Raw genomic sequence first — 26,517 nt, 5'->3', positions numbered from 1 at the left:
ACCAAACAGTTTTTTAAAACCTAACCCTTGCGCTCTGCTAAACGGAAGCGTTACATAACAACAGGCATTTGGCTTTCAGAGAAACATTTGCTTAGATCTGGGACTCAAGTGTAATAATAAATCTATGAGAGGTGCAAAGTGGGGCTAACCTAAACAAAGACACTTTTATTTTATGGGACTGAGGGGTGAAATTGTTATGTCCACTTCCTGCTGTAGCACGCAATCCTTTCGCAGTGAAAACAAATTCTAATGTGTACATTACTGCCGTCCAAAAACGTGGAATCTGAGTTTCAGCACTGCATGGTCATATCTCAAACTGAGACTCAAAGGAAACAAAAGCCAACTGACCTCAAAGGAGAACTTTGCACTGCCAAAGTTCGTTTTCTGTTTCTGCCAGAAGTTGTCGGGTTTGATGATGAGCGCCACGCAGATCTCGGCTGGGAAAAACTCCTGCAGTGTCTTCAGCAGAGGCTTGATCAGTTCCCACTTAGACCCACGCATGTCGATGATAACAGTAAAACCACGTTTACACACATCCTCACTGAATGGACGGCAGAGATGCAAAAAATGAAAGAGGGGAAAAGAGAGGGACCAGAGAAAAGGACAATGGAGGGGTTAAGAAGAAATGGCAGAATAGCTTCAAAATCCTAAACAGAGAAATGAATTAGTCTTGATGTTTTCTTGTCAGACTGTAAACATCAGACTTATTACTGAAGTAAACTTAAAGTGAAGCAGTCTGAGCACTGGTCTATACTGATCTACAAGGAAGCAGTGTGGCGAGCTTGCAGCCAGTTTCTGGTCATTTTGAAAAACGACGTATGTTTCAACATAAAGTAACAGACAGTGGATGCACAACAGAGTCAGTAACAAATGGGCCTCCCCAGGCTCGGCTTTAGTTTCCTTTGGTACGTCACACTTTGGTAATTTAAAAAGTGCAGCAGTTGGTTTTCGAAAGGCTATTTAGAGGCTTCTTTCAATTCATCTCCTGCACAAATCTCTGTATGAGAGAAAAAGAGAGAAAATCTACCGCACACTTGAAAGCAGCCTGAGGGAGGTCAAATCAGTTTCCCCCTGTTTTCGCGAGTAATGTAGCTGCAGTAATTACAGAAGCACCTACAGGACAGGGGGACATGCGAATCGCCATGCTGACTTGAAAACCAAACTGTTTCTTGGCCTTCATAGTGCAGGCTTTTATACATCAGAGCTCAAATGTGCTGTAATGCCCCATCGCCGAGCAGCTCATAAACAGTCTCCCAACAACAGCGAGGGAATTTTTTCTCTCAAAAACAATATTTGGGTCACAAAGTCAGGTTTAGTGTGACACAAGGACTGGCCCTGTCTGAAGGTTAAAAAACCCCACTGACAGCACCTCTAAAGCTCACGAGTTAACATGTTACATCTAATTTGTTTAGTTCGCACAAAAAAAAATGAAGTATATAAACAACATGAAACGGATTTATTGGAGATTATGTGCCAGACTTGGCCCGGAGCACTGAATTCCTGAGGTCTCTACTGTTTCTTTTTCCAGTCCTTGTGCTAAGCTACGCTAACTGGTATCATGTAAGCCTTATATTTACTGGACAGACTTGAGAGTGGTGTCCACTTTCTCATCTCTCGGCAAGAGACCGAATAAGCGCATTTCCCAAAACGTACAACTACTCCTTTACCTCTTGTTGCATAACAAACCTACCACATAATGTACATTCATCTGTATTGGTCACCTGAAAGCAGGGAAGAACACTGAAATGCGTATTTTTAGATTTGTTTTCACCACGTTCACATTTATGTAAATAAACTGGGATATGACGAGGCCAGAACACCTTCCAGATGGTGATTTAGCTTCGCTTGTTGCATCTTCATCCATGTAGCCTGCCCATGGGGGTTGTGCAGTGTGTATACAACAAACTGTATATAAGTACATGGAAATATGCAAACAAATACATTGGAGAAAAGGACATATTTAGAACAGGGACTCAGTCAAAGCGGCATCAAGTTTAAGAGAGTTTCATCAAAACAACGCTCACTGAACATGTAATAGGTCGACAACTGTAAACAGATATAAGTATTTGCTGAGGACCAGTAGCTGCTCAGAAACCAGTGCAGTGCCGGCCGTGCATGCTGGAGCATAATGGGCCTTAAATTCAGCCGCTGCTGAAAAAAAAACAAACCATAGGCTCTTGAAATTACCTCACCTCCACGTACACTCACAGGCAGCCTCTATTAATATATATTCAACCACAGCACATCCATTATAATCTGCCTCGGGGAAGCACAAACTCCACTCGTCACCATAGAAACAGCAGCTCGATTAGCAGAGGGAAGCGGAGCGGGGCTGATAGGGACTGAAGGATAACACAGATTTTGGGCTAGTTTGGCTCAATCACACCGTGTTCTGATCAGCCAGGTAGACTCGTTAACATGCACATCAGTCACCCGATGCAGCTGCAAGCACAGTGTACATCAGAAACTCCCGCTGTTGCTGCATTCAAGGGCGCTCACGAGTCAGTCAGCTAATGAAAAGCCTCATTTTCATTTACACATTATTTCACGTTCAATGACTTATTTGTTGTTGGGTTTTTTTTTTTTGTTTTTTTTTTATAACACAGCTTATTAATTAAACAGATGATGTCAAAGAGTCCTTGAATGCACCACCAAGGAGTTTCTAAAAGTGGTTCCAGCCTGCAGCTGCACGGTACCATCGTGATCTATTTTTGAACCCAAAAAAATTAAAAATGTAAAGCCACTAAATGTTCCCTGTGATTATGTATATGCTGTACATATAAGAAATAAATGCATGCTTGCTTACTTTAATACACTCAGGGGTTTTGCTGCTACTGCCTTACTTGGCCTGGTATAGTCAGTAGGTTTTGATGCGTTCTTGTATTTACCATTTGTGGCTTTCCCAGTCGTTCTGATGTGTACAGTAGGGTCTGACTTTTGGACCCCACAGTATGTCTCCACTAAAACCAACCAACAAACATGATGTGCTGTGTGTTTTCATTCTAGAAAACACATCGATTTTTCCTTTTTCTACATATCGACTGATTCCACTTAGGCTATTTCAAACAGGATCTGCTATTATTTGCTGCTAAAATAACATCTGAAATCTGAATATAATAACATAAATGTAAACATAATATGCATGGAAACACACTCACAGTGTTAACAAAGAGAACGCTCTCATACTCCTTTTCCACCAACATGGACCAGGTTCCGTTCCGGTTCACGCACCTAATCTTGAACCGTTTGGAGCGCATCGACCAAAAATAAATTGATTCGGAACCCAAAAAGGTCGTTTCCCAGATGGGACTAAAAATATCAGGTTCTCCGTTGACCTGAAGTGTGAACCATGACTTCTGGGCATTGTGCACCACCCTCCGTTGATTACGCATCCTTGATTACAATGGTTCCGCTCAAAGCTGGTGGAACCATGGGCCGGTTCGCCAGATCGCACCAAGGTTCCAAGAATCCTGAACGGAACCGGGTCAAGAACCAGAGGTGGAATGGAGTTGTCAGTGGAGTGAGTTTGAGAGGGAAAGCGCTTAAGATACAGCTTTTTTGTTTAGCCAGACTTCTTACTGTTTTCCCTGCAGCAGGTATTTCTGCCGGCTGTGGTGCCACAAAGTCACAGATGTTCTCGGGCTAATCTCCTTTCACAGCAATCATCAGCAAAGGGCCTAGAGTGTGACGCCACTACTCATTAAGTCCCTTAAATTAGGTTTAAAAAGAAAATCTGTGTTAGAAACTGACTTAATTAGAGAGTCACAGGGACTGGGACCGGGACTGGTCTGTGACTGATTATTAATCAGTCCCAGAACAAGATTAATTAATTTCAGTTTTTCTCTAGACCAGCTCATTCGTGGTAAAATCCTCAGACTGTGATGAGGGGCCTTAGGAATAAATGGACTTGAAGTTAAGTGTGACAGACTCGCCGCTGTCTGCTGCAAACACTGCAGCTTTCACGCTGATGCAAATCAAACGCTGCTCTCCATCTGCTGCTGCCACGGAGAAGAGAGGAGCGTTTGATTCCACACTGCGGACAGCACTGCAGCACACCACACGCACACTTAAGTCCAGTTTACAGAGCGTTATTGTACTGAAGCACAAATAAGAAGATTAATTTAAAAAAAAAAAAAAAAAGGTAACACGGTTAATAATGACAGTGGATAATAACTGTAAAGTGTGATAAAATACAATGTGAAAATGAAGTATACACATGCTACTTAAATGTGTGTGTGTTTGTGTGGGATGGGAATTTGTGTACCTGGGAACAGTAGACAGGTAGGTCACCAGCCTCCTCAGGTCCTCTTGTTTTATTCGGTCGTGGTTGCTCCTGGCAGGAAATGTCAGGATTGGTCCTCCTCTTTTATCTCGCCCACCTGTGCTTGCACATGAAAACAAATGATTAGCATGATTATGTAGTTTTTAAAAGATATTCCTATCATTGTCAACAAATACCGTGTTAAGGCCAAAACCCACGATTATCTATTAAAGGACTGTCTGTATAGCCACAGCCTGACATATTGGCTCTATAGAACAATACAGTAGTAGCGGCAGTGGTAGCAGGAGCAGTATAAGTAGCATTAGTTGTAGTAGTAGTAGTAGTAGTAGCAGTTGTAGAAGTAGCAGTGGCAGTAGTAGACGCAGTATTGGGAGTTGCAGGAGCAACAGAGGTAGTAGCAGCAGTTGTAGCAGTAGCAGTGGTAGTGGTAAAAGTAGCAGTAGTTACAGCAGTAGCAGTAGTGCTGGTTGTAGTAGTATCAGCAGTGCTAGTAATGGCAGTAGCTGCAGAAGAAGAGGTAATGGTAGTAACGGTAGTAACGGTAGTAATGGTAGTAACGGTAGTAATAGCAGTTGCAGCAGTAACAGTGATAGGCGGTGGTTGTATTAGTAGCACCAGAAGTTGACAGTACTAGCAATTGCAGTGGTAGCAGTAGCTTGAGTAGTACTAGTAGTAGCTGCATTACTAGTAGTGTTAGCAGTACTGGCAGTAGCAGTAGTATTAACAGCAGTTATGGCGATAGTAGCAGTGGTAGTAGCAGAAGTTATAGCGATGGTAGTGGCAGTGGTGGCAGTGGTATTTATTTAGTTTATAGTTGTACAGTACTACTGGTACAGCAGTGCCACATGCAAGCAAATTCTTTTATCTTGAACCAGCATTAAAATCAAGACAAATTACAGAACGCAAAATCAATGAAGTAAGCATTAAAGTACTACTGTTACAGAGCAGATATTACTCTACACTACAAAGGCTATCACTTCACTCTCACCAAACAGACCATATCACTGTTAATCTGAGCATTATTTTACCCTAACAGCTTTAATATCTCTGCATCAGTAACAGAAGTCCCATCACAGCTACATCTGCGAGCGAGCAGACTTTCCAAAGCCTCCGAAAACCCATCTGAAACACAAACTCGCTCTCTCCCCCTCTGTGATAAATTATGTGTGTGGAGATGTTTTGGTTAGATTAATGTAAGAAACACAAATCACACTGTTTATGAAACTGCTACTCAGACGTGGAAAATCGGTCTGTGTGTGCGCGTTTGAGTGTGCGATTTGGGAGGAAGTGCGCTGCTGTAATCTAAGGAGGAATCTTGATGACAGATTGTTGTTGGCACTGGGTCTTTAACATGCTCGCTCGCTCTCTCTCTCTCTCTGGCTGTCTCCCTTTTTTTCTGCGGGTCTCTCTCCCATTCTCTCTTTCTATTTCAGAATTACTTTTTCACTGGTACACCGGTACTCAAACGGTACTACAACCGATAAAATAACGAAAAACGGGAACTTAAATCTTGTGCTACAGTGCTAGCACTTGCAAGTGCTTAGAATACCACGATATTTATATTTGCAAACATTTTTAGATCCTTGGTGTACAATTTATGGGTAACACTTTACTTTAAGTCCCCCTAATTAGCATTTCTAAGCACTATATAAACATTTAATAAACACTTTATAACAGTATAATATAGTTATAAGCATACACATCATTTTTAAGAGTTTATTAATAAATAATGCTAACTTGTTTTTAGCAACGTAAGTATTTATGAATACAAATGTGGTTTAATCAATCAGAAACTCATTAAAATTAAAATGAATGTTTTCTTTTATTTAAAAGAAGATTATTTCATTACTTCCTTAATTCATCAATTCATCTTTTGGCCTATAAAATGTTACAGATAATGAAACATGCCTGTTATAATCTCCAAAAGCTTAAGTTGATGCCTTCACTGTCCCAAACCCAAAAATGATCCATTTTACTATCACGTTAGACAAAGAAAAGCAGCGAACCATCACAATTAAGAAGCTGGAGCAAGGGAATGTTTGGTGCTTTTGCTTGAAAAAAATGACCTAAAGGATTAATATTTGATTAAAATCGTTGCCAATTAATTTACTGTTAATCAGCTAATTAACTAATGTACTTTTTTTACATAAAATAGCTAACGTTAAGTTTTTCAAAAGGTTCACTGGTGAACGTCTTTCAGCTTTCAACTTTTTCATGGGTTTACGCTGTTCCTAGTGAGGATGTGAGACCAGACTCTGGATCTGAGTAAGGGTTCAATTTTTATTGATTAGGGTCTATTGGCCTTGGGTCTGTGCGTCAATACGTTTTCATGCCTGAGCTGATCCACGCGGACTTGTTATCAGCTGTGTTACATGACACATGTTGTGTCACGGTCATCAGTGTGGGGCACTGTTTGGATGGAAAGCACTTTTGGATTTCATCTGGTCTGTTTCGGACTGTCCTGACTGTCCCCTTCTGACCGGAGTCTCTTTCTCGAAAATAATCTAAGCACATCGGATTCAGGTAGGTTTTCCCCGGGTCAGTTCCAGATGTAGTCCCAAATGAAGGCCTCTGCAGAGCTGACAGCACATGCAGAGTGACACAGGTTTCAAAATGAAAGCACAACAACACTGAGGCTCACGTTCATGTGTACTCTTTATTTATCTGTGTCTGCAATCTGTGTTTGGACTCTTCTCAATTCACATCAGGCTTTTCTTGAAGGAAATCTAGATTTACAATATTTTGGGGGACAATAATTTTGCTCGGTCAACTGTTTCTTCAGACTCAAAACACATCTCATGGCTGAGTTTTTTTGAGCGCGATGGTCCGTGTTTCTTTGGTCACGTGTCTGTTTTTCTCTGCTTGTCTTGGCCCACAGCGATATGTAGCGGTGGCCAGGGCGGAGAAGTTCACATAAGTGATGTTCAGGGTGTGAAGGGCCTGTAATGCGTTTCCCTGCCTGCTTCCTGACTCAGGAGGTGAGCAACTCCTGGTCGACATCAATGACTTTTACTGCAGTCCTGAAGGTTTCCTTGGCCGTCACAGTGCCACTGAGTTTAGCACTAGGGCTCTTCCTGAAGTCCACTGTCACATCCACAGTTTTGGGAGTGTTCGGCTTCAAGTTGTTTTGAGTACACCAGAGGGAAAGCTGTTCAACCTCCCATCTGTATGCAGACTTCTCACTGTCTTGGATGAGGCTGTTGGTCTTGAGGAGGTTGACAGAGGGGACCCCAGACCATGCGGGGGAGGGGGGGGGTAATGACAAGGATTTGTCAGTCCTGGCCTTATGATTCCTACGTTTTTGGTTTCAGGGTAATTCGCAAGACATTTTAGCTTAGACCTTCTCAAAATCACCCAGCTGCTGTAGATAATGCACCATGCTGAGTGAGCGTTTTAGTACAACTATAAATAACTTTTATATATTTTGATGGCAGTGAGTTCATAGAGATCCAATCCACTCAACCAACAAATCAAGTCAAACCAATAATGTCGGCGATGATTGTCTGCACAACCCTGACACTACCGTGACTCTGAGGGGAAAAAAAACAAACAAAAAAAACAAAAAGCAGTTTGCAGCACTGACGAACTTGGAATATATCTCAGCTATCTGTTAGAAGTATTAATCCAACCAGAATGTAATGTAATTTAGAACTGTTATGTAATGTTGAATAAATGAAACTGTTTCAGGGCCATCACTAGATTTCCACGTAAAACTGAAAAAGTAGCACTACCCTATTAAAGCACAAAAAATTTGTTGAGCCACATCTAACAAGTGAATATATTTCGATTTTGATATACACTAGTTTGATCAGACTCTTGGTGAATGGTAGAAATGGTTTTAGACAGCAGAGCTGAAAAACTGACAACAGAAGAGAGCGCTGGTGAATTTGATGTATATGGGCGAAACCAAGACATAAGTTGCCGCGCTGCCATGCTTGTGGTGTTTTAATGGGAGCTGTAGTTTTTTTCTGCGCTCACAAAGTGAACTTTGCATTACTGCGTTAAAAATCGCAAAAGTAGCAAGTGCTGTAGGGGACGCCGTTCCGTCTGGGAGTATGGAACGTGCTTCAAGACCGGTGAAAGAAATGCTGAGAAAGAGATTGCATTAAGTTGTAGAAGCTAGGGGAACGGAGGCTAGGCCCCGGACGTGACGTCTTGGCTTCGGCTCGCTGCAGGGCCTCGGATTCCTGTCTGGGACCGAAGGTTGAGTGATTTGACTACAACGCTGGCTGACACTCACCTGACACGAAGGCGACTTTCTCCTTCAGCACAGGAAGAACATCAGAAGCCTTGATGCCTTCAGTCCTGAATGACCCTGGAGAGCAACAGAGAGAGAGAGAGAGAGAGAGAGAGAGAGAAACAGTCGGTGGAGCTTCCAGCTTTTAGCATTAATCCCATTATCAGATCAACATTCCTGCGAGAAAGAACATACACCCACACACATACTGTAGACATCTAGCTTTTATAGAGTTATCTTGGTAATTTGTCTTTAACGTACAGTAGCATTACTGCTGGCACTGTAGGTATTTTTGTTTTGTAACAGTTCAGTGGAAGCAGCGGCAGCATAAGTATTTTTCCAGTCACTCTGCAGAACCATGTGTGTTCAGTATGTAGTGAAATAGGAATAAATTCAGTTCTTCGTCATCCTTCCATCCTTTTGTAATCTTCATATCTCTATGATTTCAGTCCCCTGGTCTTGTTCGCTTTCTTTTCCTCCCGGTTCATCTGGTCATCCTTCTGTCATGTTATGAAATCTCTCTCCCTCTCTCTCTCATTTTTTAGTAATGCTCTCTCTACCCCCTCACCTTTCCCCCTCTCTCGGCAGAGCACAAGCCCGAATGCCCACGTCCTGCTGTGTGCGTGTGCATATGATACGCTGTCTTGGCTGCAAAAAAACAACACATAATCACTCACTCTCACACTCACACTCACACACACACACACACACACACACTCACACTCACACGCACACAAATTCCAGGAACATTCCACAGTGAGAACGCTAAGTCGGCAAAATCCATCCCAGGACACGGAGAGAAAGCGTGGGAGACACCAGCCCTTATTCCAATATATCGCTCCGTTTTAAAAGTCAATTCCATGTTTTAAAGCACTGGCCCAAACACAAACCAGTTTTATATTCACAAAATAAGATAAGGCCCCAAAAACGTGAGACTTAATTTTCTAATCCATCACTTTCATTTTCCTTGAATTTGTCAATACTGTCTGCGATTCTACTGATAAATTTCAAATGCATCTCGGGTGATTTGATCCGAGACGTGTAGCTTTGAACCAACACGCGACTGATGCGCTGAGACCAGATCGCTCAGCGACATCCAGAGGTCGCCCCTGACACGCGACCAATCTGAACTGTCCCCGATTCAGCAGCTGACCAGTCAGTCACGATTATTAATGTCGCTCAAGGTTTATAATCCCACCGATACGTTTTATCTTGGCTTGGTTGACAGTGCGCCAGTGGTTTACAGAGCAGTTATTGATCTAAGCCTGATGGAGCGGTTTAACCTACTGTACAGAGATTGATTGAATCCATAGTGTTTTTGAAGGTTTTAATTCCTCAACCACAAATTATGTGCACTTTACTTGTATGCAAACCCTTTTCAAATCAGTTGTTTGGTTTTAAATTTAAGACGTTCCAGGCTGCCCCTGATTTTCATTCATTTCTGTGTGGCAAGTTCCTGAAAATGGCCGTCAAAGTCACATTAACTACTGCAGAGTGCAGCAGTGCTGAGATGGATTTACAAAGCTCAAGCCAATTACGAGAGTCTGCAAACGTTATCATATTGTAAATAAACAAATGGAAACCAGATGCCTGGTAAAATACACCAAAAAATGATAAACATACAGCATTGCTTGCAAAATGGTTAGCCGTGATGTTAAGTATATGCGAAATGCAGTAAATAGGATTAAACATGCTAAACCACTGGTGCGGTACTTCAGAAAGGCCCAGTGTAAATACTGCAGTGTAGCTGACCTAAATGTGGCATCGGACTCTCATTTCCCTCTACTGGATGCTATGTTCAAGCTACTAGCGGGTCCCCATCAGCGTTGCTTCTGGCCCCGTTAGTGAGGTTACAATAAAGTTTCTAACTGCATCAAAATATCGTGTATTAATTTCATGCACACAGCCTAGGAGCTATGTTCTACAAGCACAATATGTCAACATTTTGGAGGATTTTCGGGTCTTATGTGTTTTATATTTGGCTCAAAGTATCTTCCTGAAGTTTGGAGTCGTGACATGTGGCGCCCTCTTGCATTTATTTGCCTTTTTATTAGTTTCCTGCGACAAATGTCAATGAACGATGGCCAATTCAACAACAGGCGAAAGAAATTAGAAAATCTCTCAACTCCATATTATATGTAGAATGAGGAGGACCACGTAGTCAGGCACTCTGTGCCGACATGACCAACATCCCTATCACTGATGCAGACGTTTGCTTGCCCAACAGCTCAGGTGCAGAGGTAAGAAACCGAACAAACACCACAGCACTGCTCTGAACGACGGAGAGACAATATGGGCATTGCAGTCGTCCCGCTTTCCTAAAAGTGAAATCAAATCGGATCGCCGTTGGTTCCTTGAGATGCCATTCCGATGCGGAGTGTGAAATGGAATTTAACAGGTCCTACGCCTAATCAGGAACAAAGCTACCGTATATTTTGAAAGATGAACCTGCACCTACAGTACCCTGCCATTTCAGCACGGGGTGTTAGCTAAAGACCACGTCAGGGTAAGCTCTGCTAAGAAACAAGTCAGCATCATCTGGATGTTCACTTTGACTGATAACGTTAAAAGAACGGATCGGAGAGAGAACACAACAAGCTGCCTCAGCCAGCTTGTGCTTTCTCCTAACAGACAGTTTATCCACGATGGAGTCACTGTGAGCCCACTGGGGACTGGGGTTGAAGTCAGTCCTCCACCGTTGGTGAGTCTGTATTTGTATGTCTTTATATTTGAATATAAATGATTTGCATAAAAAGAAAAAAAAAAACAACACTTTGTGTTCCAGGAAATTAAGGCAAGAACAGAGAGAAGAGAGTCTGCTGCCAACATCCACAGCATAAAGCACAGAGCAGAGGAAGGGGGTGAGTGAGTGTGTGAGTGTGCATGTGCGTGTGTGTGTGTGTGTGTGTGTGCACGGGGTTGTCCATTACTGTTAGGAGGAAACAGCTTTTGTCATTTCAACACACACAGGAAGCTGTTAGTCTTGTTTGGACAAACACGCACGCACATTTCACTTTTCTTTTGGGCGGTGATATTCATCTTGTCTTTGACAGGAAAGTGTTGGTGAGTCAGAGTGAGGTGCGGCTGTGGGCCTGCAGTTTCCTCTGCCCGCCAGCAGAGGCTCCGTCCCCGTACGGAGCCGCGGAGACGCACAGAACGCGGCGACGGGGTCAGGTCCCGTCCTTCTAGTCTACCTCGGCTTTCTCCTGGGCCAGATTTCCAGTTCGCAGGTCTATGCGGTGTAACTGTAACTAGACTACACTTTTTTTTTTTACTCCACCCAGTTAAAACTACTGAAGTCTGATCCAAAAGCCTTGTAATAAAGACATTGATTGTGAAGGTGAGAATGTGGTGTCTTTATGGTCATCATTAATCATGCTTCTATTAAGAAAAGAATGAATTTACAGGTATTGAAACCAGAATAGGAATATTTTGTTGAAATAAATACTTGATACGTCAGTTGTTAAAATGTATTATACTTTGTGTCATACTGTAATCATATATATGTAATATAATCTTACATTCTTGGTTTAAACAGTTGATACAGTCACACACACCTGCAGAAAAGTACAAAACACACACACACACTCGCTTGTTTTTGCCACTTACGACATTGCACTGACATTACATTCAATTACGGAGCAATTCTTACCCTAACCTTAACCATTATATAAAACCCCAACTTTAACCCTAACCAAAAAAGCGAGTCTTACCCCTAAAACTGAGTAGTTTATATTGTGGGGACCGGCTTTGTCCCCAGATGGGAGGACAGTCCCCACAATGCGACTGTGTGACACGCACAAGCGAAGCAGAGAGAGGCAGAGAAAGATGGAAGGTGGAGAGATTTCGCCGCGACTTCTTTGGATGTCTTTTTATAAAAGATCGGAACCCATTTTAGGATTTTCCCCGATTCTACCTAAAGGTGGAAAGACTCTCACAGTTGTCCCATGATCAACCATGTCCAAATACAGGGTCACCTTCAGCAAACTAAATGCCTGATTGAATCCTGGGGGCTCAGACTGCTCCGGGGCTAATCAAGGTAGTGAAAGATTTGAGTCCTCAAATCCTCCAGACTACAAGCTCACGGTGTGCCTGCTGACCGTCCGTGCTGGACCTAAACTGTCTCTCGCCGAGCAGTGCTGACTCTCCACAATCGATACATTCAGCCGTCACGGTCAAATCAACACCCCGACTGACCTTTGAATTACACAGCTGTGTGTTCCCTGCTGTGAGACGAGTCCGTAAATAAAAAGAGCCAGGATGTACCTCGAACGGCTAATGACAAACGGTAGACGATATGCGTCCTGAAACACTGTCTGCAAGTAATTTCTAATTGTTAGCGTATTGTAAACTGTACAATAGAAGTAATAACGGCAGAGTTTTCCACTACATTTATTCAGCCTGAACTCTCAGCACCACAGCCCTGCAGGATTTTGTTTTACTTATCGCTCCCTACCAGCAGCGATTCTGTCACTCATGGAGAAACGTAACAGCAGGAGCTCCATGTTGTTCCGCTCCGTTCATTTGCGGCTATAACACAATGCTGACGGATACAGCTGCTGTTGATATTAACTCGTCGCTTCTTGAATATGCTTCGTGATAAATGTGTTTCAGATCAAAGGCTGCAGCGGGCCCTTATTTTGAAACCACCGCAAAAGCTGTTTTCAATACTAGAAAGGTTGGTTAAAGTTAACAAACGTTGACTCAATTAAGTCAATTTAGACATTTGTTTTTTTCATGTTTTTTTTTTTTTTGAGGTTTTTTTTGGTCGGATGTCAATTTGAAAGATTACAAGGAGAAATTTGTACTTTATCACTGAGAAAAAGGATGTAAGGTCAGAGAATTGGAAAACAACAGGAACTGACGCTTCGCCTTATGACCAGGTTTGGTTTTGGTTTGTTAGAAGAAAAAAGGAAAAGGACTGAGGGACGCACCGGTGGTCAAATCAAGAAGTTGCAAGGACTTTAACATTTTTGGCACAAATAAAAAAGATTGAGGCTGGTTTCCTTTCTGTGGCTGCCCCGAGGACACACAGAGGGCAGTACGTGGGCTCCGATCACAGCTGCCGCTGCTGTTTGGTCTGCATCTCTGGTCTGATCATCCCACTGAATCCCAGTTTATTTCACTTCATTATTAAGCCCGGCATTGCGTTCGCCTTAGTCGATTTGTGCCTGGGAGGGATTGTTATTTTGCCCCAACCACTGGACGCACAAGCTGCGGTGCTAGTCGGTTTAAAGCTTTTAATGATGATCAAAGAAATATGCTGATACAACCCTGTTAACCTGTGTCACTCTCATCCACGCTTGTCGCACTTTTTCGTTTGCCTTTTTCAGCCTTTGGCACGTAAATATGACATTCCCTTTTGGTAATCCTGCAAACAAAGCTCTGATTGGACCATTCGGGCAAAACCAGTGGGAAAAACAGCCTCTAATGAGCCCACCGCCAGGCCTACTTGAAATGCACAAAAGTTAGAGATGAAGGCAGTAATTCAGAGGTCTGAAACTGGGCTATAGTAGTCCTCCTTGAAGTATTGAGTGTGATGAATTACACACGTCGGACATCTGTCATGATCCGATTTGCATTACAGAGTGGATGTCGGTGCCCACTCAACCAATATCCAGACTCATATTTGTTTGATTTTTTTTATTCTTGTGATCACAAGACAGCAGAGGTTTTTAGATCAAGTGAGTCAAAGTCAAAGTCAAAGTTTCCAAATGCATTTTAAAGCTTTGAAAAATAAATCCAGTTTGGCTCCCACGTATTAAACTAACTGTCAATCATGTTTTGTTCTTATCTTCACTTGTCTTTCTCCTTGATCTTTCTCTCTCTCATGCACGCACACACACACACACACACACACACACACACACACACACACACACACACACACACACTTTTGATCCAACATAAGTTTTCTTCATCAGAGATGTTCACCACGTAGACACGTATACAGTGTGTTTTTGTACAGTAGCAATTCAGCAGTGATTACAGCAGCATATGGCTGTTAAACACGTGAGACTATATAACTTTGGGCCATTGAATTGACTTGACATACGCAAGAAGACATCTCTATGTGTGTGTGTGTGTGTTTGTTTTTTGTTTATTTTTTCTTTGTGTGTGTTTAGTGAACTCTCAAAGAGAGAGAGATATAACACTACCAGCAATGATCAGGCCAAACGAGTCTGGTAGCTGAAATAGTGATTCCAGCATTAAAGCATCAGTAGCAGCAGTAATGAAATCAGTGATATTAGCAGGATGAATGTCTAAGCTGCTTTTGTCTGACTGTGATGATTTGTAATGATATGAAACAGAGAAAAGCAGGAACTGTTATATTTAAGAACCCGTGACCAACAAATCTTTGGGATCTATACTTAATAAAGGGTTTTGAGTCAGGACATAAGACATTTACAGATTACTCAATTGTATATCAGTGGTATACTGCATTTTGTCTGCCTGCTTTGCTCGTAGATGCTCGTTAGCCAAGGGCGGGTTGTTTTCTTGCGTTTTGCCTAAACCAAAAAACAGTAGTAGAGTGATGTATCCATCCCACTGACGTCATTCTCAGCGGTTGCTTGGAGCGATGAACAGTTTTCACGATAAGCAAAGAAAAAAAAAAGTCAATTTAAGAGTTGTTATGTTTGTGGGTCAAGGTACAATGACTGGTAAAGCTGCGCTGTCATGTCACCCACACTTCCTGTTGCTATTTTTCATGAATGTAGCTCGTCGCCTTTTCCAAGGAAGAAGCCGTCGGTGGGCACAAAGTGACAAAGGCCCCCTCGAAGCAGTGGGAATTATGACTCTTGTCCATCGGGAGGAAAGGAGGAAGTCAGGTGACATTAATATAGGGCGACAAAGAAAAGCTGTTTGTTTCCTGTTTCCTACTGTGACTCATTGCTGGTATCTTCTTAAAGCATGAACACGACCCTTCTGTAACCGTAAGCCTGTGGTTATTATTGGAACTATTGTATCTGTAAGAACTAGTCATTTACTGTTTCCTTAAACTTAAACCCAAGGACTTACTTTTACCCAATGATAAGTTGAGCTTTCAATAACCTTAACTAAGCTGTTTTTGTGCATAAACCTAACCAAACCTTAACCAGAGCGTTGTCACGAGATAAAATTGAATTAGTCTTCAACAGTGATTTGCAACAGTTTTGGAAGGCACGAAAAAATAATGTTGTCCTGCCGACAGGGGACGTCAGATCAGAAAAAGCTTCTATGTGTCATTCTAGAGAACAAATGAAAAATGTTGGTGGCAAAAAATAGTCCGAGTTCGGAGGCTTGATCCGATATGAAAAGTAAAGGGATCAGGTTTCCTAAACATTCAAGTTAATTACTTTGTGGTTTTGCGTAAAAATCGGACTCTTTGAATGCAGTTTAGAATTTCTTCATCCAAGCCATCAACTTTCACTAACATGAATAAGACAATTGAACACCAGTATTTTCTACAAAACTTATGTTCTTTCTCTACGACTTGTGTTCATTCTCTCAGCTTTTGTGAGTGCGATGCTACTTGCTTGTTACACGTGAGCAGCACCTGGGTACCAACAGCTACCTTGCTAATTCCTTAGCCAAAAGCAGTTAACCTGTCCACCAGCACACTGAATAAGCTGCCCCACGGTTTGGTCTCTGACGTGTCTGAGACACGGGCTGCGATGCTATTGTTTGAAAAAGAGAACATCAGGCTATTTCATTCCAGTTCCAGCATTATCTCCTCTTTGGCAGCTCTCTGTATGAGAGTATGCTGTATTATGTTTTAGGTATCAAGAGTATGGTTACTTTTTCGTCTTCACGCTGGACAAAACACAGAGAAACTGAGGAAATGGAAAAGACTGCACTACCATCAGAGAGAAATCTGTCCATGTGTTCTCTGGTTTTTAAGGGCTCAGACTAAGCAGGCGTTGCTAAGCAAAGAGAGGAAACAGCCGGCAATGCTTGCCGTTCTGCATCAGCTTGTTAGCATAAAAACATTCAGTGAACAAAACTTCTAATAACCATGAACGACTGACTGGCCTGAAAAGCTTGTTCTCTGTGTGTCTGGCCACATTGACATGCGAGCTAGGATGAAAGTAATGAATTCCATTTAAGCCTGCTTCAGTCAACCCTTACACCATGCCACGCAGTGTTTGGAGCAAACATCACATGGAGGTCGATGTCAGAACACGGAGCTTTTTTATTTTACCGATAATCACACGTGCAACCTAATTAGAAAAATAATATCTTAGTTAATCACCATGATTAGAACATTGGTATAAAATTTTAAGAAAATATTAGACCCCAAAAACATGGGACTGTGGCAGGCTCCAGCTAACATTTGTCTGCCGTTGGTACAACATTAAAGCGGCAGATTATTTGGTGGTCGTAAAGAAAATAAATAAATAAATAAACCCCACACACACACACACACACACACAAACACACACACACACGCACACACAATAAAAAGTTATAAGGGCAATGCTCAAAATTTTGAGCAAACACTAAACCTAAAACAAATAGAGTCCATGCACCAGTACTGATGATTGGTGACTACAAGAGTTTTAAAGAACAGTCGGTGGCGATCTAGGAGAGACCGTGTGACTAACGTAAAAGTAAAGTAACATAAAAGTAAAGCTGCCAGTAAACTCCATCGGAAGTGCTTGTCAGATGGTCGAATAGCTTCAGGACCCCTCTCTGACCGCACCTCTCCGATGACGAAGTAGGGGTGGCTGGGTCCAACCATTTCGGTAGCTTTGCTACATTCACATCTACCTTAGCCAGCTGTGCGGAGGTGAGACATGGGCCAAGGTTTGATCGTCTTGATCAAACAACCCCCCCCCCCATGTTACAGCTGGTTTTTCACACCTGCTTCATGTGTGGCTATTCAGAACAACTACGAAACATCGTATGAGCCGGTTCTTTTGTTGCGTAAACCGTCCCTAACAGAGGCAGCAGAGATCCGAGACCTATCCCAACCTCTAAACGCAGACACACTACAGCAGAACCAATTTTAAGCCAGTGATATGATAATGCCACCGTGAGAAAAGACTGACAAATGACAAACAAAGCTTTTGCTCTGGAGGTGGTTGAGGTCAAGACATTCATAAGTTTTCCATCAGCACCATTTCAAAGTAGGATCCCCTCTGATGGCGACAGAGATCTGCTGGCAATATGCTGTGTTCTGTGTTTTTATTGCTTCTGGAGATCATTATATTCCATGTGTATCCTAACTTAAACCCGACAGTCTGAGTTGTGACTGTAGATCACGTCAGCAGCCAACTAAGCTGAAGAGCTATTCGGGCCTGTTGTGTCAATATAGACGCTCGACATTTTATGACTCCGCAACTCATAGTTTTTCAAGTTTTACTGTTCACACCGGGCCTATTCCAATTCATCCACTGACATTCTGATGCTCATTTCAGAGTGTGAAATCAACTCTTTCTCAATAGCTTTTTTTTTTTTTTTCAGATAACGTAGAGCAAGTTAAAACAATTATAGCTGAAGATATAAAATGGTACATACTGCGGCATATGAGCTTCAACAACTGCTAAAAATACTTGAAAAACAAAATCAGAAAGTTAATGTTAAAGACAAGTACTGTAGCATTTTCTACAAGAAACACACACACACAGGAATACACAGTGTCTCTGTGACATACGACTGATTTAGTGCCTTACTGTGTTTCAAGGAGTAAAGCTACACAAAAACCACTGTGACCATACCCAACGGCTCCCACACACACACACACACACACACACACACACACACACACACACACCCACACTTCTTCAGAAGTCTTTCAGAGAACATTCATGTTTTTTTCATTGGGTTGTGGGAATTATTGTTGCCCTAATGTTTTGTTCATGTGACGTTTGTGTATATGTGTGTATGTGTGTGCCTTAGATCAACAGCGTATGCCATTATTTTATGCATGTACCCAACTGGTTGCTATGGTTACCTCTGAACACCCCGCCGACTTGCAGCAGTAGTTATCGACATCCAGGGAGGAACCCTGCATTCAGGAGCCGGTTGCACAAGCTGTTGTTAAGCTCAAACTAAGCCTAATTTTAACCTAAGTGTTGACTAAGTAGAGCTTTAAACATGACTAAAATAAAACAAGTTGCACCGCACAAACTATTTCTCATGTAGGGAATAGTTACACCCAGTAACTGCCAAGCGTTACCGCTACATAGCCAAATGAGCCAACTGACAAAACCAACATTAAGTTGCTAATACACGACCTGTTTAGATTGAGGAGTAAAAGAGGTAATATGTTGACTAACAGTGACGTACATCTTGAAGATTTTAAATTTACCCTTCACTGTTGCCTCACAGCAAGAGGTTTACGGGGTTTGAACTTGCTGAGGGCTTTTTTTCGTGGAGTCTGCTCCACGTCGGGCCTCCTCCCACAGTCCAAGGACGTGCAGGTGAGGTCGACTGGCGACGCGAAAACTGCCCGTGGGTGCGAACGTGAGCGCGAGCGGCTGCCCGTCTGTCTGTATGTGTCGGCGCGGTGATAGACGGCTGACCGGTCCGGGGTGCAACCCCGCCTGATCGATTTACGTTGGTCTCGCTATAGCTGTGAGGACACCCGTCGACCTTAACCATCACATGCCCAACACCCAACCCTTTTACCCTAACCCCGAATTCTAACCTTCACCCCAAGTCATAACCCTCAACCAAGCCCTTTCAAGTTGTGTGGACCAGCCAAGTGTCCTCACAATGCTGAGACGGACTCACAACAATGGTTTTGAACCAAATTTTTTCCACACAACCATACACACACACACACACACACACACACACACACACACACACACACACATGACATATTGGAGCCAAACATTTCAGAAACCTTTATTCCCTCACTACCAAATGAAAAAACAAGAAACTTCCATGAATGTATTCTGGTGTGCGCAGTGCCCTTCTTTTGTCACAGCAAGGTCACACGGTCAGGAAGTGATGTCACTTGTAGTGGTGTTTATGTGTGTGTGTGTGTGTGTGTGTGAGATCCACTTTATCAACAGTGTGTCCGTTCCTATGACAAACTACAGGGGTAAGGTCACAATATGCTCGGCTGTACACACACCCCCACTGACACACGCAGAGAGACATAGCTGGTGTTCAGCGTTTCCAGACGTGTAGACGTTAAAGGTCAACATGCAGTCCTGCCGGAGACATTGACGCTGCTACCCCCCCCCGGCCAGCGCACACATGAACCGGCGGCAGCAGCACGGGAGGAACTGCTAGCATCATTGAATGGTGCCCACGATGCAGCGGGAGGGAGATGAGCATTCAGATGCTTCCAGTTTCAAGTTCTGTTCACGTCACAGCGCCCCGTGAGAGATACGAGCCTTTTATCTGTAAAGGTGACATTGAGGATGCTCAGGCAGCCAACAGGCATCCGCTGCAGTTATTGAGGCTCCATAAGTCACAACAAATATGACGCACGTTCGGGCAATTTATCTAAGGAGAGAGGCTCATTTGCAAGAACGGGACAACGGTAGCCAAATGCAAAAGGTCAGAGGAGCCTAATGTAGCTGGGAATGACAGCCTGTATGTCTGCGTGTGTGTGTCTGCATGTTTGTGTGTGTGCATGTGTGTGTATGTGTGTGTGACTAGTAGCTGAATAACAATCCTTGTTGAATAACAATCAAAAAGCAGCTTAATACAAAACCAAACTGTCGTCTCTGTGAGAGGCCGTAACATGTGTCACATTCAGCCACACACACACACACACACACATATCCAGGTCATGTGTGTGCCTAAATGTCATTAGAAGGCAACAGGTGAGCCCGCCTGCACCCCAGCAACAGCTGCCTTGACGACCGGCTGCCGGACCTCACGCGTTACCAGGGGGGCGGCGGCTGGGGTCTATCACATCTGATGTTGCCTAGCTTACACGCAGTATTCGTGGACGCCCAAAGCCGCGGAGCTTCAGCCGAGCTGAGTGATCCATTCACCAATCAATGGCGCTGGCTTGGGTTTCAACCGCCTGATCAAAGAGACACTTGTCATCCAGTCTAGTCGGCATGTGTTAACTGTCAGGATTGGGTTGCGTCAGCTGTTTGGATCTGTTACGATCATTTGTGTTCGAGTCCTTAATAAGCTGTTACAGTATCCAGTGGTGAAAAGTAACAAATTACATTCACTCAATTACTGTGCTTAAGTACACATTCAGGGCACTTGTACTTTATACTTCTACTCCACTACATTTTAGAGGGAAATATTGTACTTTTTACTCCACTATATTTTTTGACAGCTTTAATTAGCAGTTACTCTTTAGATAGAGATTTAGCATTAAAGATGCCTGATCATCTCAAACGAATACCACGCATTGTTAAAGATTAAATCAGTATTTTGAACCTTTTTGGTTTGTGATCGCTTACAAATGAGCAGTATTTAGTTGGAACCTCTTGTCATGTTTCTGAGTCGTTACCAGTTCCACCAAAGACACATCGCCCCCCTAAACCCCTCGGATGGATTCATTTAAAATTTAAGTCCAAACAGGTAAAATTACCCAACATTCACAAGAAAAACAATTATTACAAAAAAATACAAAAAATTAATACATACTCTTGTACCATAACTGTGTTTTTTTGTTCCTCTCCTCTTCCATCAGTCATTTCATGAACCCTCTGATTTATCTCCTAAACCCTATATAGTAATATATCAGTCCCAGGGGACATTTTTCTTTGAAACACATACATTTTGTTGATTGTTTATTTGTACTTTTACTTAACTAGGACTAGTAGTAGTATTTTAAACATTGTGGTATTGGTCTTTTTACTCACGTAATGTATCTGAGTACTTCTTCCATCACTGACAATGCCTTGCATTGACTGTCTAAACAGCAGGAATATCTTAGCTGGGAAAACGTTCTGTACAAAGAGACGTCCAGTCATAGAGCAATCAACAATATAAACATGGAATTCACTGCAGCAAAACTTCCGTAAATAAAAGCTTCGGCGGAACAATAAACAAACATTAAACGTATTGCTGATGTGTTTTGCTTTGTGGGAGCCTTGCCCCATACACCTAGCATCAACATGCAATCCGTTTTTGGATGTCTTATCTGCATAAGGAACAAGCTATATTGATTCACCGCATTGCATTAAGAAAACACCACAGCTGGAGGTGGTTGAAATGTCAGCTTTACCTCCTCCCACTATCTCAAGCCGGCCTGGCAAAAAGCAAAAAGACAAGCGCTTTCTTGACAAAGGAAAAAACAAGTAGATTCCAGCATCGCTGCTGCCCTTGACCTTGAACACGCCATGTTTGTTGACAAGTCTGCCAGCTCCACCCGTGTAATTTGTATGTTAAAATTCATTAACAATGCGGGCAAAGCCAAGATAATAAGCGCACCTATTAATACCGATCCGATCTTTTTGAACAGATAATCTAAAATCGGCTACGGGTCAGATGTTAATACCAGGCATAAATTTTTATATTCTACAGTTTGAGACCACGCCCAGGGACAGACCAGCAGACTAGTTCAAACACAGACATCGCACACGGGCCGACCTTCACCTTCATACACAGATGTTTTAGTCTTGCAGACGGAAAGGAGTGAGCGACTAGGTACAGGCAGCGGACAACACACATGGACAACCAATTGAGCAACATCTCCAAAGTCAAAAGAACCAAAACATGATTGATTATTCATCAATACTAAATTTACTTTTAAGTTTCAAACTGCACGGAGAAGAAAATAAAGAAACTGAGATAAACAATGAGGTAGGATCAAATGGTGGACAGACATGAACTGTAAGGTCTGCAGAGAGGGCTGGTGGTGAGTGGACTTTATAACCGTGAGGTGCACTTGAAGGTGAAGGTACCCTGTGACCTTCTGCTGTGTATCCTTGAGGCCTAACAAACCTGTTGAATGTATTTCTCTCCTCATAAAGCTTTTGCAGATCTGACTTTCTGAATTTTTACAGTACCTTATAGAATTGCAGTATTTACATCCATGTTTGTTAGCTAGCAGTCTTCTTTCCTGCCTTTTCCTGATTCATTGGTTGAACCGTTGAACAGTAGAATAGTAACTGTGTGCAGGAAAGTGTATTTCGTCGCCCATATGCTTGTGCTTGTGTGTCCCTGTGCACGTGACGCAAGCAAAGCAGGAAACCCCTTCATGAAAACCATTGCCCCTTAGTGCTACCGGTAAAAAAAAAAAAAAAGACCCCATCGGGTACCTTTAAACCTGGAAGAACTTCCTTATAAAAAGGATAAAACTCAAACACAGCATACTACACTGGTTTTCTGTTAGCTGGCCGTTTTCTGCAGGACCTCTGAATAGTAGAAGATGAGCGGCTGCTGAGTTAAAGAAAAAAACAAAAACAAAACCTAGCATGCAAAGCATGCAATAAGAGTGTTTCAATCCCACGATGTTTGACACTTAGGGCTAAGAACTTCTTTGAGTTTGATAACTGACATATGGAGTTTAAAGTGCTGTAGCATGTGCAGCTGCACACATGATAGACTAATATTTTTATGAACATTTTTTTAATGTCTATTCTAAGGAACATGTATATTAATGACTTGGCAGATATTAAAGGGGGAAAACATTGAAATCTTTTGGGCGTCAGTATCAGCAAACGCACAACGACCTCTAGTTTCATGGCGATAAACTAGTGGAAACAGCCTGTAACTGCACAGGTGTGTGTGTCCACTCTGGTCATACAAAAAGCTCCCACTTGTGCTGGTCCATTTAAGGAGTCAGTACTTCTTGTTGGTGTTTCTCGCATACGTCCTACATTTTTCATGCAAATGTGCTAATAATATCCCCTGGTGCCTTCATGACATGATGGACACATCGACACCAATGTCGTGTTCAGGCAAGTTGTTATTTTCTACGGCCTTGTCCTCAGATTTCTGTCCATAAGCTGCACATACAGTAAATATGTCGTGCCTGTTGGAGGCTAATGAACCTCAGTGCCGAACTGTGATTTTACAAATAAAGCTACGTTCAACTCTGATAAGGTTCGTGATATCAGTAGCGGATGTGGCGGGCAACGGGACGACGGGCACAGCTCGTTTTTAACTTGCCGCTTCCCTCCAGTCTCTTTCCGCTCGCTTCGATCATACTGCCCATGGTCTTTTTCGAGCAGCCATAACCACTATAGCATCAAACAAGACGCCAGTGACGTACTGTAACTACTCTCTATGGAAAGAACTGGCGTCAACACGTCTTCGTACATTGCCACCGATGGCGGAAGTACTCAGATCCTTTACTTAAGTAAAAGCACTAATACCACTTTTGTACAAAAAAAAACTCGATTACAAGTAAAAATCCTGCACTGAAAATGTTACTTAAGTATGTATCATTAGGAAAATGTACTTAAACTACTGAAAGTACTCATTATGCAAGAAAGGTTCACCCTGCACCCTCTTCGTGAAGCTGGGGCCCGAAAATGTTTGGCATTTTTGTTCGAAAAATGACTCATGGTTATTACTTATTTCTTACATTTATGAAAATAGTTGCCGATTCATTTCTGTCAATCGACTATTCAGTCAATCGATCGATCATATCAGCTGTTGTGCATACTGTTTAATTTATAATAAAGCATTTGTAAAGAAATGACTAAATAATGCTGCCAAATACACGTAGTGGAGTAAAAATCACAATATTACCCTCTGAAATGTAGTGGAGTGTAAAGCAGCAAAAAGGACAAGTACTTCAAAACTGTACCTAAGTACGGTACTTGAGTAAATGTACTTAGTTACATTCCACCAATGAACATCACACAGTCTGACTTCGATAATTTGATCTGCTGACTGTCCGAAGCAACCGACTCAGGGCGGGACAGACTCTGTCCAGCCTGTAGCAGCAGACAGTGGTTGTATAATGTCAACGTCATGTGTTAAGGCCAGTTTTTCAGTGCTGCGGAATTTGAATAATTAATTTCTGTCTCATTATTTTAACAAACTACCTGCATATATTCTTTAACACTGCAGGGTGAATACAGCATGTTTCCTATCTGAATCACACACACACACACACACACACACACACACACACACACACACACACACACACACACACACACACACGCACTTTAATAGCCTCGGCTTCAGTTTATCCTGCAGAGGAAAACCACATCCATCACTCTTCCAGAGCAAACCACACACTGCTCTCTCACTCTCTGTCTCTCAACACACACACACGAACACACACACACACACACACACACACACACACACACACACACACACACACACACACACACACACACACACACACACACACACACACACACACACACACACACACACACACACACACACACACACACACACACACACACACACACACACACTCAGAAAGAGAGAGCTTGTAATAGTTAAGTGCTTGCTTGGCATCACGCAGATGATGAATTCTCCACAGGGAAGCTTCTTCTTATAAAGGGACAGTTGCTGGGAAAAAAAAACGAAAAACAATGCAAGGCAATTATTAGCGAGACAGCTGTCAGTGGCTCTGTCTGCGCATCTTTATCTCTCTCCTCAGTCCAGTTTAACTACTTACTCCTCATTTGCTGGATAATTGACGAACTATGAGACTCTCCCTGCTGTTGTCAAAGCAATAACAATGAGCTTTTCCTCCTATTAAAGGCTCAAGGCTGTTGCTAACACGGCTGGCTGAAGGCCATGAAAACAAAATACTCTCATCTACTAAGGAAACTGAGGAAGACCTTGAATTATTTGTACAGCATGCATACTGCATGTGCGTCTCTCGCTTTTCTTCATCCATCGGCACCATCTGACTCACTCAGCAGAAACCAATCAAATCGAAGCTCTGGTTTGGGGGTGATGACATCATCCGTGCTGCGCTCCTACCACATGGAGAGATGCCATCTGGAGGGAGCTGACTCAGCACAACACACACACACACACACACACACACACACACACACACACACACACAGCAGAAGTGCAGCAGAATCCCTTAGTACTGTAGCCTGGGATCAAACAGTACTGGTTTGAGTAAAAGCAGACCAGAGGAAAAAACCAGTAAGGTGATTCTGATTCACTGGTTTGAAAGGTCAGTTCACCCAAATTGTGGAAAAACTGAATTTCTCCAGCGGGATTTGGCAGATAGGTTTAGAAATAACACAACAGGGACGAACAGCATTTTGTTCCTGCTGCTTACAGCATTGTGTAACTGCATAAAAATAATTAAAAATTAAAAATAACAACAACAATCCCTTTCAAGATGCCTCATCCCATTTACCCTAGATAATCCAGAGACTTTAGGGTGAGCAGTTTTCCCAAGTACTATCTCTTTGGTCGAAAGCTGTTCTGGTGCCAGCTGTTCGTTGTGAGATCTGTGGATTATCCAGATGAATAATAGAGACATTATTTCCGGAGAGAGATACTCTTCAATTATTTATTTGCCATAAGCACCACAAACAAAATGCTATTCACCTCCATTGTATTGGGCTGAAGGCAGAAACCTAACCCAAACCCAGCTGCCACAAAACCTGGGCAAAGAAAACCAAAACGATCTACGAGGCTAGATACAACTAGGGGCGATATGTGAGAAACCAGGCTTTTTTTTTGTCATTTTGGTGGACTAATCCTTTATAGACTGGTGGTTGTAACCAGGGATACCCCTGTATGGAAAATAATTTGTAAATTACACCACGCTCGCAATGCCATGCAAGCTCCAGTCTGTGGTTTGTTTTGGAGAAGAGAGCTGACGAGACCTATTTTCTGTCTCAGCAATCTGTTCGGAATCAAGTCTACCTTCTTGCATCGACTCAGCCGAAATCAGTATTTCAATACAGACACCACATTGGAAAGACACTCGCGATCACCTTGCCTGACATCACATATTTTGAAGATGACTGAGCCCACATTACAAACCTGAACACGACGTGATATACTTCCACTGGCCCGCAGTCCCATTCCTCTGGTCAGCTGCCACTGAATTTCATGCATGTGTTGGGTTGATCCAACAACTGCCACGTCACGCTCGTTTTATCAGTAATGAGAGCGACTTCAGACAAGTGCAACCCCC

The 26,517-nt window shown here is 42.6% G+C and overlaps 1 protein-coding gene across 1 annotated transcript in view; it reads right to left on the bottom strand.

Moving 5' to 3' along the window:
• The window catches only part of kalrna (kalirin RhoGEF kinase a), a 135,345-nt gene that overhangs the window by 89,546 nt on the left and 19,282 nt on the right, over positions 1–26,517 (bottom strand). The window contains exons 2-4 of the mRNA XM_040148029.1: positions 8,523–8,597; positions 4,265–4,379; positions 349–541 (exon numbers count right to left, since the gene is read on the bottom strand). Coding sequence (XP_040003963.1) covers positions 349–541; positions 4,265–4,379; positions 8,523–8,597 — 383 coding nt within the window. The remainder of the gene's footprint in view (positions 1–348; positions 542–4,264; positions 4,380–8,522; positions 8,598–26,517) is intronic.

This window comes from Xiphias gladius, chromosome 16 (genome assembly GCF_016859285.1).
Source record: "Xiphias gladius isolate SHS-SW01 ecotype Sanya breed wild chromosome 16, ASM1685928v1, whole genome shotgun sequence".
Classification (NCBI taxonomy): domain Eukaryota; kingdom Metazoa; phylum Chordata; class Actinopteri; order Istiophoriformes; family Xiphiidae; genus Xiphias; species Xiphias gladius.
This window is presented reverse-complemented; position numbering and strand designations above follow the sequence as displayed.